Genomic DNA, 14,821 nt, shown 5'->3' with positions numbered 1-14,821 from the left:
GGTAAACGGCCTTCAGAGTGGCGTCATCCCACGTCAGCCGAGCGGCTGTAGTCCGGAAGCGGGAGGTGTAATGAGCCACCGTCTGGGAGCCCTGACGCAGTTGAAGCAGCCGGGTCTCATCCGCGACCTCGCTGCTGGGATGAACAAACGTCTTCTTCATCTCCTTCACAAAAGTCTCATAGTCTTTGCAAACAGGAGATTTCTGATTGTAAAGAGCCGCCGCCCATTCACCGGCTCGACCCGTCAGCAGGGAGGTCAGCAGGGCGACGCGAGAACAGGACGTGGGGTATAGCGCCGGCTGGCACTCAAACGTCATTGCTAGGGTCGCCAGCAAGCCTTCCGGGGACCCCCTGGTCCCATCCCACTTCTCTGGAAGGCTGAGACGTGGTTCCATCTTGTCGGTGACGGCTGCGGTCTGTCGTTGCAGGGCAGTGGAAAGCTGGAGAACTAGCTCGGTGAGAGACTCGAGCTTCGTGGCTTGGTGATCTGCTACGGCACGAAGCTGGTTCATTTCTGCCATCTGTCGAACCACAGTGGTGCGTAATTGAGCCACTTCTGCACGCAGGTGAGTGAACTCCGCTGGGTCAACTTTAGACTCAGTCATCCTGTCAGGTTTTAGCGGCTGAGCTGAAGCGTAGCGGAGATTGTTTGTGGCGTAACTGTGTGACCCAGACGCGGAGTGGCTAGCGTTGGGTTAGACAGAGCACGCAGCTTTATTCTAGGAACGGCGACGCGGCGCTCGGAGAGAGCCGAGACTGAGCAGCAGTTCCGAATGGATAGGAAGCTGACTTACTAGCAGTAGACAGCGTGGGAAGATCCTTCCCCTGGGTTGAGGGCTGGTAAGCCTGAGAACTCGATTCAATGTCTGGTAGGAACGATGACTGAGTGATGAATGAGCGGCGGTGCTTCCGTAAATAGTGTCGGCGTGATGACGTCGGCAAGCCACGTTGGTGGCAGGAATGCAGGGAAGTGGTGGCGGGAATGCTGGGTAGTGTAGTTAACAGGAGGAGTTCGTGACACAAAACACACATCTCGGTCTGCAGTTACTAAACTCAAGTCTACAAATACAAACCATTTTAATCGAGGCTAGGCCAGGTAGCTTTACTTGTATAGCACATTTCATACAAGCAATTCAATGTGCTTTCCAGGAACAAGAACAGCAAGAATGTAAAACATTGAAATCAATGTGACAACATAAAACTAGATTTTAAAATCTAATTTAAATACACAAATACAATTTGATTTATGAATAAGATAAAAAGACAAAGTTCTAAGGGTGCATTATAAGAAGCATTCATTCAAAGGCTGATTATTACATAAAAGGTTTTTATTTTAATTTAAAAGATACTAGTGTTTGGGCTCATTTGAGTTAATTGGGAAACTGATTCCATCTCTGTGCAGCATTGTAGTTAAAAGCAGCTTCACCCTGTTTGGTTTTGACCTGGGGTTCTACCAGCTGTTTGCTTCCTCTACGGATCTCAGAGCTCTGCTGGGTGTATATACAAGAAGATGATCCAATGTGTAGTTTGACTTCATGCCACTAAGTGATTTATAAACTAGTAGAAGCCCATTGAAATCAATCATGTAGTTCACTGGTAATCAGTGTAGAGATTGAAGAACAGGAGTGATGTGCTCAATTCTCTTGGTTCTTGTTAAGACCCTAGCAGCAACATTCAGAATAACCTGCAGTTGCTTCACAGCTTTTTTGGAAAGACCAGACAAGAGATTATTACAATAGACCAGCCTGCTGGAGATAAATGCATGAATGAGTTTTTCCAGATCAATGAATAGGATATTTGCCAAAAGAACCAACTTAGAACAAACATTAGAACTGGCTAAGTGTGAATTATGTCTTTATATACACCCTAAATATTTAATCTTGTGTCATCACAGACTTTAAAGTGTAGTTCAGAGTAGAGTTACAACTTGTACCAGTTTGTAATTGAAGGATTTGATCAAAGAAAATCTTCAAAATTATCTTACTCCATAGTTTTCTTTTATAAACGGCACATTTTTTTGTCTATCTGCTTTGTCATTTTTAAACCAAAGTGTTTAAGTATAAGACTGATCACGCAAACAACCAAAACCCTAATTATATGTGATGGAAGGATTTTGAACATGTAATTGTGCCTCACATTAGTTTAACCACTTAAAAATACTATTTATGTATTTTTTGTTCTGAAAATTTTAGACAAAATGCAGCATCGAGACTGTGTTGTGGGAGAATGTTATTAAATAAGGACAGTGCTGCACAACAGACATGTCTTTGTAGTTTTATTATCTCGGCAAATGCAGGGACAAGAGTCTCTTTTTGCTTCTGCAACACCAGCCTAAACCTGTGGAATGATCACCATCCACAGTTTCTATCAGATGCTTTACCCGCAAGACAAACTAAGAGTGAATAATAGGAATTATATTGTAAATAATGCATGAATTTTGTATTCCAGACTTCATTTAGATGGAGTAAGTGAGCCTTTGAGGGGGAGAACTGAGTTGTGAGCATTTCCAGCATTCAAACAGCTCAACATGGAAACGTGTGAAGTCAAAGGAATTCTGCAGTAGCCACCCAGTTACTGAATATGACATAGTAATAACAGTCTGTACAAAGGCTCTTCACACAAAACCCCTCCAGTCTGTAAAAGCTTTCTTTGTGTTGCTTTGGAAATTTCCACAGCCGCCTGGGAGTGAGACATGCAGGGAAGTCTAAGGGCAGGTACTTGGAATGGGGGGAATAAGTGCTTATTTGTTTTTCTTCTTCATCTTCAGCTGACTCAGTCAAAATGAAACTGAAGATTTACCTGTATCATGCTGGATGAGGAGGAGTTAACTGCCTCGGTTCTTTTTTTGTTGGGTTTCTTGTTCAAAAAAACAAAACTACAAAACACAGTTATGCATGTTGTTTTTCTATGATTCGGCTCTAACCCTTAGACCGTGTTGCTACAATTATGAATTTGGACCAAAACAATTGTGGTCATCAGCTCTATTAATAAAATACAAAATTCTGCACAAAAAAATGCTTTCTGGGATTTACACATGGGTGTTGAAGTGAAATATGTCACCCAACCAAACATTCTTTGCCCACTGAAAAGACTCCAGCACCTTCATGAAAACATCACTCCCTCAAAGAAGACAGATAACCCCAACTCGTCTAGAAAGTGATTGATGAAACTGCACAGAATTGTCTTCAAGAACCCCACAAAATCTTTGAAGTTCCCACTAGTTTCTAAAATCATAAAAACCAATTTAAAGGATCCGTTTTCAAAAGCCACATGATGATCTGCTAATAAAATTGGAATTTTCAGATCACTCAGATGCTTTTTTAATTTCCTTATTGGTTCTCACGTTATAAGAATAATATACTTCAGTTTTTGTATGTGGTCATAATGTTTTGCCTGACTTGTGCTCTGTTGTTTGCTGGTTTCTCAAAATTTTTGCTCAGGCTTTGCAAATGACACTAATGGAAAATTGCTGCTGGCATGGTAACGTGTTAATCTGAAATGGCAACTAGCGAAGATAGTTTATTAAAAAGCTGGTCATTAACAAACCAACTGAGAATTAAATCTACAATAGCAAAGTGTAGCTATTAATGTATTGTGTGGAGATGGAAAACTACATAAATGAATACATTTATTTTCTAGCATTTGTGTAAAACAAGCTAGCAACGCAAACACAGTCACAGAAAACCATGCTTCGGACGAAAAGCAACCATTGGACCATCCGGTTGTCGGTCTCGCCGAACTGCTGCACTACCGTGGGTCCTCTGTTCATTATGCATTCACACATTCTGCAACAGAACAGCACTGGTGTGAGAGGATCGTGGCTCAATAATATCAGAGGAGAAACAGCTGGCTGCTACAACAGGGTGGGCCATTTATATGGATACACCTTAATAAACAGGGAATGGTGATATTAACGTCCTTTTTGTGGCACATTAGTATATGTGAGGGGGCAAAATTTTCAAGATGGGTGGTGAGCATGGTGGCCATTTTCAAGTTGACCATCTTGGATTCAACTTTTGTTTTTTTAATAGGAAGAGGGTCATGTGACACATCAAACTTATTGGTCATTTCACAAGAAAAACAATGGTGTGCTTGATTTTAACGTAACTTTATGACTTTGAACCAAGTTTAGTTCAAAGTCTGAACAACATTGAACAAAAAAAAATGGTCGGCATCAATTCTGACCTTGAACCTGCAGCTGTCCAGCTGCCTGTTTACATGGTGTTGTACTTTCAGCAGCATGTGGTCAGGAATCGAGGGGTGTTCTCTTCCAACATCGGGCTCTCTGCACTCATGAGGACAACAGTGTCCTGCATATTCATGTCTGGATCCACCAAGGGGCCCCTTTGAGGTGGTCAGATATGATGTTTGCACAGATGTGTGGGTCCAAAGCAATGCCCCTCTGGTGGTCCGAACCCCCCTCCCGCTCTGGTAATGATGGAGCCTCTTTTGGCTACATTCTCTATTTTGGCTGCAGTCTCATCATGGGTGACATGAACTTGAGAGACGGAGGTGGGCCTCTGGGACTGTTTCAAGCAGGAAGTCATGTGAGGATATCTTTCCAGCTGTACATGAAAACAGTCAGACTACCCATAATGCCTGAGGGGGTGTTTGACCAGCAGCCACTTTTGTTTATTGTTATTTTACTGTCAGATCTCAAAAACAACAACAATTGGATCTGAGGAAAACAACTTAGGTTTTTAGTTCTGAACTTTAAATGGGGACAAAACATTTTACCAAACGTGTAGGTCTCTTTCTATCCATCATGCCATCTGTTCACATACGTTTTACCTCCTGGTTCAAATTTGGCTTTCAAATGTAAATGAAAGCTATCTGGGTCAGTCACGGAGCATTTCAGTCCAGTTGAACCACAATTAAACTCTGTGTTGTGTGTGCTGTTTACGTTTGGTCAGGATTAAAGATGTTATCTTTATGACTTGTCACAATTTTCTGTGAAACTTGTTTTATAAAAATCTAATCTGACATTAGGTTTGCATCTGCTTCTTGTGAATCTACACCAGCTGCCCTTTGCTCAGCTTGCCAAAAGCGACTTGGTCAGCATTAATGAACTTGAGTAAACATCCTGGCGAATGTTTTGAACTGAATCATGTATTGCCGATGATTATTAAGACATTTTAGTGAACAAATGTATGATGAATGGCTGAGTGCTTCCTTGCTGTAGGTCGTCAAGAGGGGGGTTGTTTTTCCCCGTATGGATCGCACGTGCAAAGTTGTTTTTGTTTCGTTACAAATCCTCTTGTTTTTCACGAGGCCTAATGTTTTCAGTCGAGCTTTGGCTATTACAGAAGTTACAGCGAGTCCTACCGTCTGCTTCCTAGGCAAAAATTAGGAACAAAAGGAAACTTTTGAAAAAAAAATAAAAGCTCAGTGTGTTTGATTCTACTCTAGGTTGCACTTGTACAACATCTGAGTTACTGCTGCTCCCTTTGTTATAACGGCGTCGCAGACTACATGCGACTGATTTTTCACACGGCCCTTGTTGTGTGTTGCAGGAATCCAGGAGGCTACGGAGTGCACAAAGTGTAAAAATGACTGGGTGTTGAGGGCAGCCATTGCTCTCCTCTATGTTCTCTGCGCCCTGCTCACCATAGCAGTGGCCGTTCTTGGATACAAAGGTAAGATCAAATAAAATAGAAGTTGGTTTCTGATTTCACCACAATGAGTATGAGTCCTTTCTAAGTTTAGTCCAGAATTCCTCAAAAAACGTGCACAATGAAAATCAAGTTTAAATGCATACTAAATAGCGTTTTCATATTTTTAAAACATTTTCTTAAGCGAGTATGTGTGTGACAGGGTGAGCATCCTGTCGCTGTATCCTGATTGATTATGCGCCCTGCTACTTAGCCACAGGGATGTCCCTTTGGCTGACTGGGTAGTGTACGTGACTATCACCCTCGACTCTCGGGATCGAATCTCGCCTAGGCCCTCGTTACTCCACCTTGTCACATGTGCTAAAATTACCCTTTACAGGGTTGATGAGATGTCCCTCAGACCCCCAACGCCCTCTGTGGCTAGAACATCACCCTTGCAACTTCAGAGAAGAGGGGCTGGTCCTTGCTGGTTGATCATAAACACAGCTGGTCTGTTTGATTTAGCGATGAGCCGCTCTTGTAGACACTAATGAAGGCTGAGGAGACATTTCAGCAGTTAGATTAAGGTGTTAAAAAGACGAACATGCAGTGAGGAGAAGAGTTTAACTTTCGATTTTACAACAGTAAATCACTCTCTAAATCTGAGACCATGGTCTTCAATTGGAAAAGGGTAGAATGTCTTCCCAAGGTCAGGGATAAGGCCCTGCCCCATCTCAGGGTCTTGTTCTCGAGTGAGTGAAAGCTGGAGAGCGAGATCGATAGGCGGATTGGTGCTGCGTCTGCAGTGATGCGGGCGTTGTACTGATCTGGTCACGAGCTTTGGGTAGTAACCGGAAGAACGAGATTGTGGATACAAGCAGCCAAAAAGAGTTTTCTCTGCAGGGTGGTTGGGCTCTCCCTTAGAGGAAGGGGGACAAGCTCGGTCATCAGGGAGGGGCTCAGGGTTGATCCGCTGCTCCTCCACATTCTGGGCATGTCCAACCAGGAGGAGACCTAAAGGGACATCCAGGACACGTTGGAGGGACTATGTCTCTCACCTGGCCAGGGAACGCCTTGGAATTCCCCTGGAAGAGCAGGCCCAAGTGGCTGGGGAGAGGGAAGTTTGGGCCTCTCCACTTGCTGTTGCCCCTACGACTCGACTCCGGATAAGCGGCAGAAAATGGATGGAATTAATAAAGGACTCAGGGGGTGTGTAAAGCAAGCCAAAACTGCATAGTTTCCCTTTAACACCATCTATTGACAGCGATTCAAAGTTATATTCATGACTTATTCTGATTTCCAAAGATGGAGTTAGTCAAATCCAAAGGGGCCAATTACCATTAACCCAAAAATGGAACCTTTCCCACTTTTTCTGTTACACTATGGCTCTAGTTGCTTGATGGTAAATAAGATTTTCCTAAATACATTAGAAATTTTTAAACTAAGTTTTAGAGGTTCAATGCTACACGTCTTTTTAGTCCTTGTCATCATATAATCTGATTCATTCAATATTTAGGAAATGTTTAGTTTGCCTATGGAATTACAAACATAGAAATGAACTAAAATATTTTGGATATTTAGTCTAAATTGGAAGATTTATAATCAATCAACACATCAAACACAGCTTTTGCTTTAAAAGTATTTGCTTTTACAGCTTGGGTTAATTGTGATCTGGTTAAATTTATTTTAGAGTATTTCCTCACCTTCTACCCTATCAGTATACTAAATATTTCTTTGTTTGATCAAGATCAGGCATTCCACAGTGAACGGCCAAGTTCTGGAAGACGTCTGTTGTTTTTTTCTGCCCTGAAAATAATCTCTTTTTTTTTTCCTGAGATAAGTGTTTGCTAGAGAAACAAAACACAGTGTGCAACATTGTTCTCACTGCAACCTGTTTTTGTGGTTGGAACCAGAGGAATGATGTTAAATAGAAACAGAGGAATTTCAGCTATCCCGACGGTTGGTTGTGTAGTGTCCAGCTTCACACTTTTTAATCCTAACCAATCACCTAAATCCTGTCAAGCCTTCTCTGTGCAACATATTCTGATGTATCACCTTGTTCACATCCAAAGCTCACTGGGAATGGCTTCATAGGGTAATTTACAAGTTCAGGTATAAATCAAACTCATGTCTTTTAAGGAATACTATACAACTTTTTCATATTTTAAATAATTTCCTTGAGCCAGTATGTGCTCAAATAATCATTTACAGGGGTAAGGAAATGTCACTCAGACCCCCACAGCCTTGTGGCCAGAACATGGCACTTGCAACTTCAGAGATCCGGTCTGCTCCCTGTTGAACTCCAGTAAAGTGGAGCTGAAATGCCAGGGCTGCAGTCTGCTTCCAGCACCTTTCCTGCATGTTTTTGAAAATGAAAAAAAGCTGATTTGTTTGACTTAGTGATGAATCACTTCTGTAGACACTAATGAAGGCTGGGGAGACATTTCAGCTGTTAGATTAAGGTGTGAAAAAAACAAATGTGCAGTGAGGAAAGCAAAATTACTCTCAGGATTATGTTGGTTTCCAGCTTTAGGCCTGAATTGGCCCGGAGACTTTGGGATTTAGATGTTTTTTCTCTAATTTCTACCAGATGACCATGCAGGGACTACCCTAGCTTAAGAACCCAGAGGAAATGTTATGGTTCAGTAGTACTTTGTTGTCTCATAACCGCAGGTTGACTCACAAATGACTGGAAATGTCAACAGAAAATAATGTAAGCTGAATTCTTCATTGGATTTTCATCTCCTTGCTTTGTACTTCACATAAATTTGGCACTTGAAGGAATTGCTTTGTTTAGATTGTGTTACCTGCTGTGTTGCTAAATACCTGCCACAGTTCCAACTCAGATTGCAAATCGCTCATTACTTATCACAACAGGCAACCGCCGTAAGCCTAAGGAGGATCTGCATTTTGGAAAAATTTAATACAGGAATGTGGAAAGAATGTGTTTACGGAGAGAGCCGGCATGCTCAGATCAAACGTAGCTGAATGGATGTGTAGGTGTCTCTGTCACCCCTCAAAAACTCAAATCAATCGTGGAAGAATTAAGTCAAAGAAAGACTCGACTGTGAGAAGTTGGGTCCTGCTGATTTTTTCTTTCCATAAAATCTTAGAATGTTTTCCAATTGAGTTACCAGCGTCACCCCTTGCTGCTGTCCCATAGGGGAGAGGAGGTGCTGCAGAAATCATGAGAAAAAAAGAGAACTGACCCAAGAGCATGTAGTGGAAACTATGAACGCTGTTAGCTTGATCAATCAACAGTTTTGTTGTTTACAGGTTGCAAAGGTGCCAGGAAGTTGACCAAAATTGTGTGTTCAGAACAAGAAGTATGAAAACACCAGCACCCTCTGCTGGTGTGAATTAATCCATCTCAATCAAAAAGTTTGTTCCCTTCAAGGTCCTGTTTAGATGTTTCTGTAAAAGTTTGTTTTAAATGTAATAAATGCAAGGGGAAAAAATCTCCCAATTCTATGTTTTTTTTAATCAATGGATCACTTTGTTCTCTTAGTTGTTCAGAAAATGGACAATGTCACAGAAGGAATGCAGAATTACCGTGGCAAGATCAATGCTGTGGAGACAGACTTAAAGAAACTAGGTGACCCTGCATGACAAAAAGTTTGAACACATGTGGCTTTGATTTTCACATTTTACTACATTTGCATGTTCTGTTGACACTTCTGCTTTTTGTTTTGCATGTTATATTTTTAGACAATCAGGCGGAAGACAAGACGTTTAATGCAACTGGGAAAAGGAGCACTTTCAAGTCAGAACTGGAAACATTACAAAACCAAATGAGAGACATTAGCACCAAAGCAGTCAGCAACAAGGAGCTGCTGGATAAACTTCTAGTCACGGGAGACGACATGCAGAGTGGCCATGTCTCGTTGAAAAGTTATTTGGAAGGCAATGCTGCCTCACTGCGTGGGATCAATCAGTCGTTGTCCTCCTACAGCGGGATGATTGAGAACCTTCAGAAAGACACAGAGCGGCTCCAGTCTGAAATGCAGGATCAGGTCAAAGATCAGAGTGAGATCCAAGTTAGTGTTGGTGCGCTTAATATCACCCAAACCCAGCAGCGCAATCTGCTCAGCTCTCTTCAGAAGACAGTTGACGATACAAGCCAGACATTTCAGAAACTGAAGATTGACTATCAGGTTCTGCAGCAGACAGTCAGACAAACGCGTTCAGACACCGACTGGCTTAAAGAAAAGGTTCAGAATCTCCAGGTCTTGGCAGCCAATTACTCGTCTCTGGCCAGATCCAATGAAGACACTCTGAATGATTTGGGAACTCAGCTTAGCGCTTTAGCCAGCCAAATCCAGAACACCTCAGCCCTCACTGAAGACCATGACCAGAACTTACGCCAGCTGATGGACCATAAAAGAGACCACGATAATGCCACCTCCATCAAATTTGATGAGATGGAAGCTCGGTTAGACAGATATGAGAATGGCATGGGCCGTGTGACTGGAAACATGAGCTTTGCAGCGCAGATTTTAGGAGTCATCAGCTCTGACCTGAATGGGCTTAGATCTTGTGCTGAGACAGTCATGAGACATTCAGATCTGTTAGCAGGACTGAATGCTAGTATGGACGCAGCCAAGGCAGACAGCAAATATTTGCACAGCCAACAGGATGAGCTATCTGCCAAATTGGACCAAGAGGTGAATAATCTGTCCATGGTGATGGAGGAGTTGAAGATTGTGGACAGCAAGCACTCACAGCTCATCACCAACTTCACCATCCTGCAGGGTAAGAACAGACTCGGTGTGTTTGGAGAAGCTTCAGATTACATGATGATCAACTGATAATAGGTTTTTATCATAAATCACAGCCATGCTTCAAACCTGAGCTGGTTTAACTTTTGCTGCCATTACTTTAGCATTTATTAGTAAAATAGAAGGTGTAAATGTCATTTATGTTCCTTTATTTCTTTTTAAAAGAAATAAATGAACATTTTACTGTGAAACGCTCCAGTGAAAGCTGGAGATCACTGTCTGATGAAGCCAGCACATGAAGCCAGCCACATCATCTGCAAAAAGCAGCGATCTGATCCTTAGGCCACCAAAACAGATATCCTCAACACATTGGCTGCACCTAGAAATCCTGTCCATAAAAGTTATGAACAGAATCAGTGATAAAGGACAGCCTTGTCCAACTCTCACCGGAAACAAACTCGACTTACTGTGGACAATGCGGCCCAAGCTCGGACATACAGGGACCTAGCAGCCCATACCAAAGGGCCTGGTACCCCATATTCCTGGAGTACCCCCCAAAAGGCCCCCTGAGGGACGCAATCAAACGCCTTTTCCAAATCCACAAAACAAATGTAGATTAGTTGGGCGAACTCCCACACACCCTCCAGGACCCCCGAAGGGTATAGAGCTGGTCCAGACCTGTTTTTTTCTTTTTACTTCATTATACTAATTTGTTTATTTTCTGGACCAGGTCCACCAGGTCCAAAAGGTCCCAAGGGTGACAGAGGTCCAGAAGGCTCAGCTGGCTTGAAAGGATCAAAGGGTGATAAAGGGGACAAGGGGATGCCAGGAACGGTGGGACCTAAAGGAGAGAGAGGTCCCACTGGACCATCTGGCATGGCAGGTCCAAAAGGTCTGCCCGGGACTCGAGGATTTCCAGGATCTAAAGGTTCTAGAGGCCCTGGAGGTCGACCTGGAGACCCTGGTGAGAAGGGTGACCCTGGACTTCCTGGGATCTCTGGTAATAATGGAATACCTGGACATATGGGACCACAAGGTCTACAAGGGCCTAGAGGAGCAGCAGGGCCTACAGGCTTAGAGGGACCTCGTGGGCCTATTGGACCTATTGGTCCTCCAGGTCCTCCAGGCCTTCCAGGACTACCTGCTGCAGTGCCTCCTGTATTTGTAAAGCCATCACAGCCGGCTCCAGTCTTCAAACCCACCCTACAAACTGTAGGTCCAGCTTTACCCAGAGAGAAACTACCAAGCTCAGTGCCTCAGAAGGCCCTGCCTCCATCTGCTGCCCCTACAGCAGAACCTGGTGAGTTTAGTGTTTATGAAACTGGAATGTGTAAATGTGATCAGTTCTATTTACACTTACTGGCCATTTTATTGGGTACACCTTGCTAGTACTGGGTTGGACCCCCTTTTGCCTTCAGGACTGCTTTAATCTTTAGTGGCATCAATTCAATAAGGTTGGAAACATTCCTCAGAGACCTTGGTCCATATTGACATGATAGCATCAGCGGTTGCTGCAGATGTGTCGGCTGCATATCCATCATGTGAATCTACCGTTCCACCACATCCCAAAAGGTGCTCTTTTGGACTGAGATCTGGTGACTGTGGAGGCCATTTGACAACAGTGAATTCATTGTCATGTTCAAGAAACCAGTCTGAGATGATTTGAGTTTTATGACATGGACCATTATCCTGCCGTAAATAGCCATCAGAAGATTGGTACACTGTGGTCATAAAGAGATGGACATGGTCAGCAACAATACTTAGGTAGGCCGTGCAACAATGATCAGTTTGTACTAAGAGGCCCAAAGTGTGCCAAGAAAATGTCCCCCACACCATTACACCACCAGCAGAAGCCTGAACCGTTGATATTCTGACCCTCCCATCCGAATGTCGCAGCAGAAATCGAGACTCATCAGACCAATCTTCTATTGTCCAATTTTGGTAAGACTGTGCAAGTTGTAGCCTCAGTTTCCTGTTCTTAGCTGACAGGAGTGGCACCCGGTGTGGTCTTCTGCTGCTGTGGCCCATCTGCCTCAAGGTTCAACATGTTGTGCGTTCAGAGATGCTCTTCTGCATACCTTGGTTGTAACGATTATTTGAGGTACTGTTGCCTTTCTATCAACCCAAACCAGTCCGGCCATTCTCTTCTGACCTCTGGCATCAACAACGCATTTACACCCACAGAACCATCGCTCACTGGATGTTTTCCCTTTATTGGACCATTCTCTGTAAACCCTAGAGATGATTGTGTGTGACAGTCCTAGAAGATCAGCAGTTTCTGAAATTCTCAGACTAACCTGTCTGGCACCAACAGCCATTCCACATTCAAAGTCACCTAAATCACCTTTCTTCCCCATTCTATAGCTCAGTTTGAACCACAGCAGATCATCTTAACCATGTCAACATACCTAAATGCATTGAGTTGCCACCATGTGATTGGCTGATTAGTAATTTGAGTTAATGAGCAGTTGGAGAGGTGTACCCAATAAAGTGGCCAGTGAGTATAAATATGCATTTTCAAATTCCAGCATCACAACAATTGAAATTGCATCTCCAAAGATTTTATTTTAGCTTTGAAATTTTGATGTTAATTTTTTCAGGTTGTCCTCTTCAGTTCAGAAAGTTTGGAGACAGCTGCTATTACTTCTCCTCTGGTTCTCAGAGGCTTAACTTTAATGGAGCGAACACGTTTTGCAGTAACATATCATCTCATTTGATCATAATCAATAATGATGAGGAACAGGTAAAAAAGAATAACAGATTTCAAGTATTCAAGTTGATTTTTGGGGAATTTATAAAGTTTTTGTTTATTTTCTGCCTGTAGCAATTTGTGAGGAAGGCAATTGCAGGAAAAGGCTTTTTCTGGCTTGGGCTTACTGACAAGGAGAAGGAAAATGTCTGGAAGTGGGTGGATGGAACCATACCAGTTTTCACGTGAGTTTGAAATTTCGAATTATATTTTTGAGCTTGATTGTGGCATTTTCTTTTAATAACTGACCTGAGTTTTGTTATCAGGAAGTGGAAACCTGGTCAGCCTGATAACTGGACTCACGGTCATGAAGATGGCGAAGATTGTGCAGGTCTCATCCATAATGCCAACTGGAATGATTTCTACTGCACTGACAGCATTGGTTTTATCTGCGAACGCCCATCAGACTGTTAGTATCATTTTAAAATTTTAAAATTTTTTACTGCAGTTTTTATACCACAGTCTTCATTTTTTATCACCCCCAACACACCCTGCAAAAAATAAAAAATAAAATCAAATAAATCAAATACAGCTAAGGTTTTTTTACAAACTGTAGACACTTTTTGTGGGTTCAATTTAAGGGATCAGACACGCAATACTTATTTTTGAGAATATATGCTAGAATAAATTTGAATTATTTAATCCCAACAGTAATTGGATCGTGCATCACAGTTGCTTTTTCTATATTGGTAAAATGTCAACCACATGGAATGCTTTTACAGTAAATGCAGTAAGCATACATCAGAGGTGTGGATGTTTACCTCATGTGTTGTGTTTTTGCTGTTCTCTTCACAGCGGAAGTTCCTGTTTTATAGCATCCGTGGAAGACCTCTGCTGGGAAAAGAGAGTGAAAATGAAGATGATAATCAGTCTTTTACATGAATGACTCTGCAAAATCATGCTTGATCAGAGTCACAAGGACTCATAATGGTCTTCTGAGACACTTTAAACACTCAATAACGCCTAAGATGGAGCAAGAGCAGAGCTGCTCCACTGCAGTACTGGTTAAAATTGGTACTAATGTAACATAAGATTGTAGTCATTCATTAGGCTTAACCAAAGCATTGTTTTGGAAAGCTACTTTTGTACATAAGTATCTGTAAATAGCCTTTTATCAGACAAAAAGTGTGATTATTTTGTACTATTGAATGTCCTGACAATTTTCTCTTTTTAACACTTGCAGTAAAATAAAATGGAAATAAGAACGAAATCAGTTTCAAATAATTAAAAAAGTGGAACTAGTTTAGATTTTGTGAAAATACTCCACCGTTTTAATAATTCACCAGCTGCAAACATAAATGCCTTGTGCTCTTACTAACACTGATCACATGTCTGCAGCTTTAAAGAAAATCTTTTCACAATTATAACATCATTGTACTGCTCTGTTATAACTGACCTTCTCCGACCCAAACCTGAATGTAATGACATATTAATATATACATTTAATATCTGGTACCTATTAACAATTTAGGCTATACATATTTGTGAATAAGCAGTTTAAAGTTTATTTGTTCAACACACCAGGAGCAACATTGAATGACTGATCGTTGCTGTGCCACATGTTCTCTAAAAGTTAGAAAGAAGTCCTCTTTTTTTTGAATGGGTAATGAAAGACACGCCATCAAGGGAGCCATCTGCCTCGACAGCAGCAGATTGATGGCAGCAGCCAAGACACCAATCCAGGACACCCCGTAAGGAAGGGTGGCAGCCTCCACCACTACCTGGGCACTACCCTAGGAGCGCCCCAGCCGCCGCCACCGACCA

The 14,821-nt window shown here is 42.3% G+C and overlaps 1 protein-coding gene across 1 annotated transcript in view; it reads left to right on the top strand.

Moving 5' to 3' along the window:
* The window catches only part of colec12 (collectin sub-family member 12), a 36,479-nt gene extending 22,212 nt beyond the window's left edge, over positions 1 to 14,267 (top strand). The window contains exons 4-11 of the mRNA XM_015956566.3: positions 5,513 to 5,635; positions 9,099 to 9,185; positions 9,299 to 10,342; positions 11,039 to 11,608; positions 12,909 to 13,051; positions 13,133 to 13,242; positions 13,324 to 13,466; positions 13,853 to 14,267. Of these exons, the coding sequence (XP_015812052.3) occupies positions 5,513 to 5,635; positions 9,099 to 9,185; positions 9,299 to 10,342; positions 11,039 to 11,608; positions 12,909 to 13,051; positions 13,133 to 13,242; positions 13,324 to 13,466; positions 13,853 to 13,872 (2,240 nt within the window). The 3' untranslated portion in view covers positions 13,873 to 14,267. The remainder of the gene's footprint in view (positions 1 to 5,512; positions 5,636 to 9,098; positions 9,186 to 9,298; positions 10,343 to 11,038; positions 11,609 to 12,908; positions 13,052 to 13,132; positions 13,243 to 13,323; positions 13,467 to 13,852) is intronic.
* The last annotated feature ends 554 nt before the right edge of the window (positions 14,268 to 14,821 follow it).

This window comes from Nothobranchius furzeri, chromosome 11 (assembly GCF_043380555.1).
Source record: "Nothobranchius furzeri strain GRZ-AD chromosome 11, NfurGRZ-RIMD1, whole genome shotgun sequence".
NCBI lineage: Eukaryota > Metazoa > Chordata > Actinopteri > Cyprinodontiformes > Nothobranchiidae > Nothobranchius > Nothobranchius furzeri.
The sequence above is the reverse complement of the archived record's forward strand: the minus strand, read 5'-3'. Positions and strand labels throughout refer to the sequence as shown.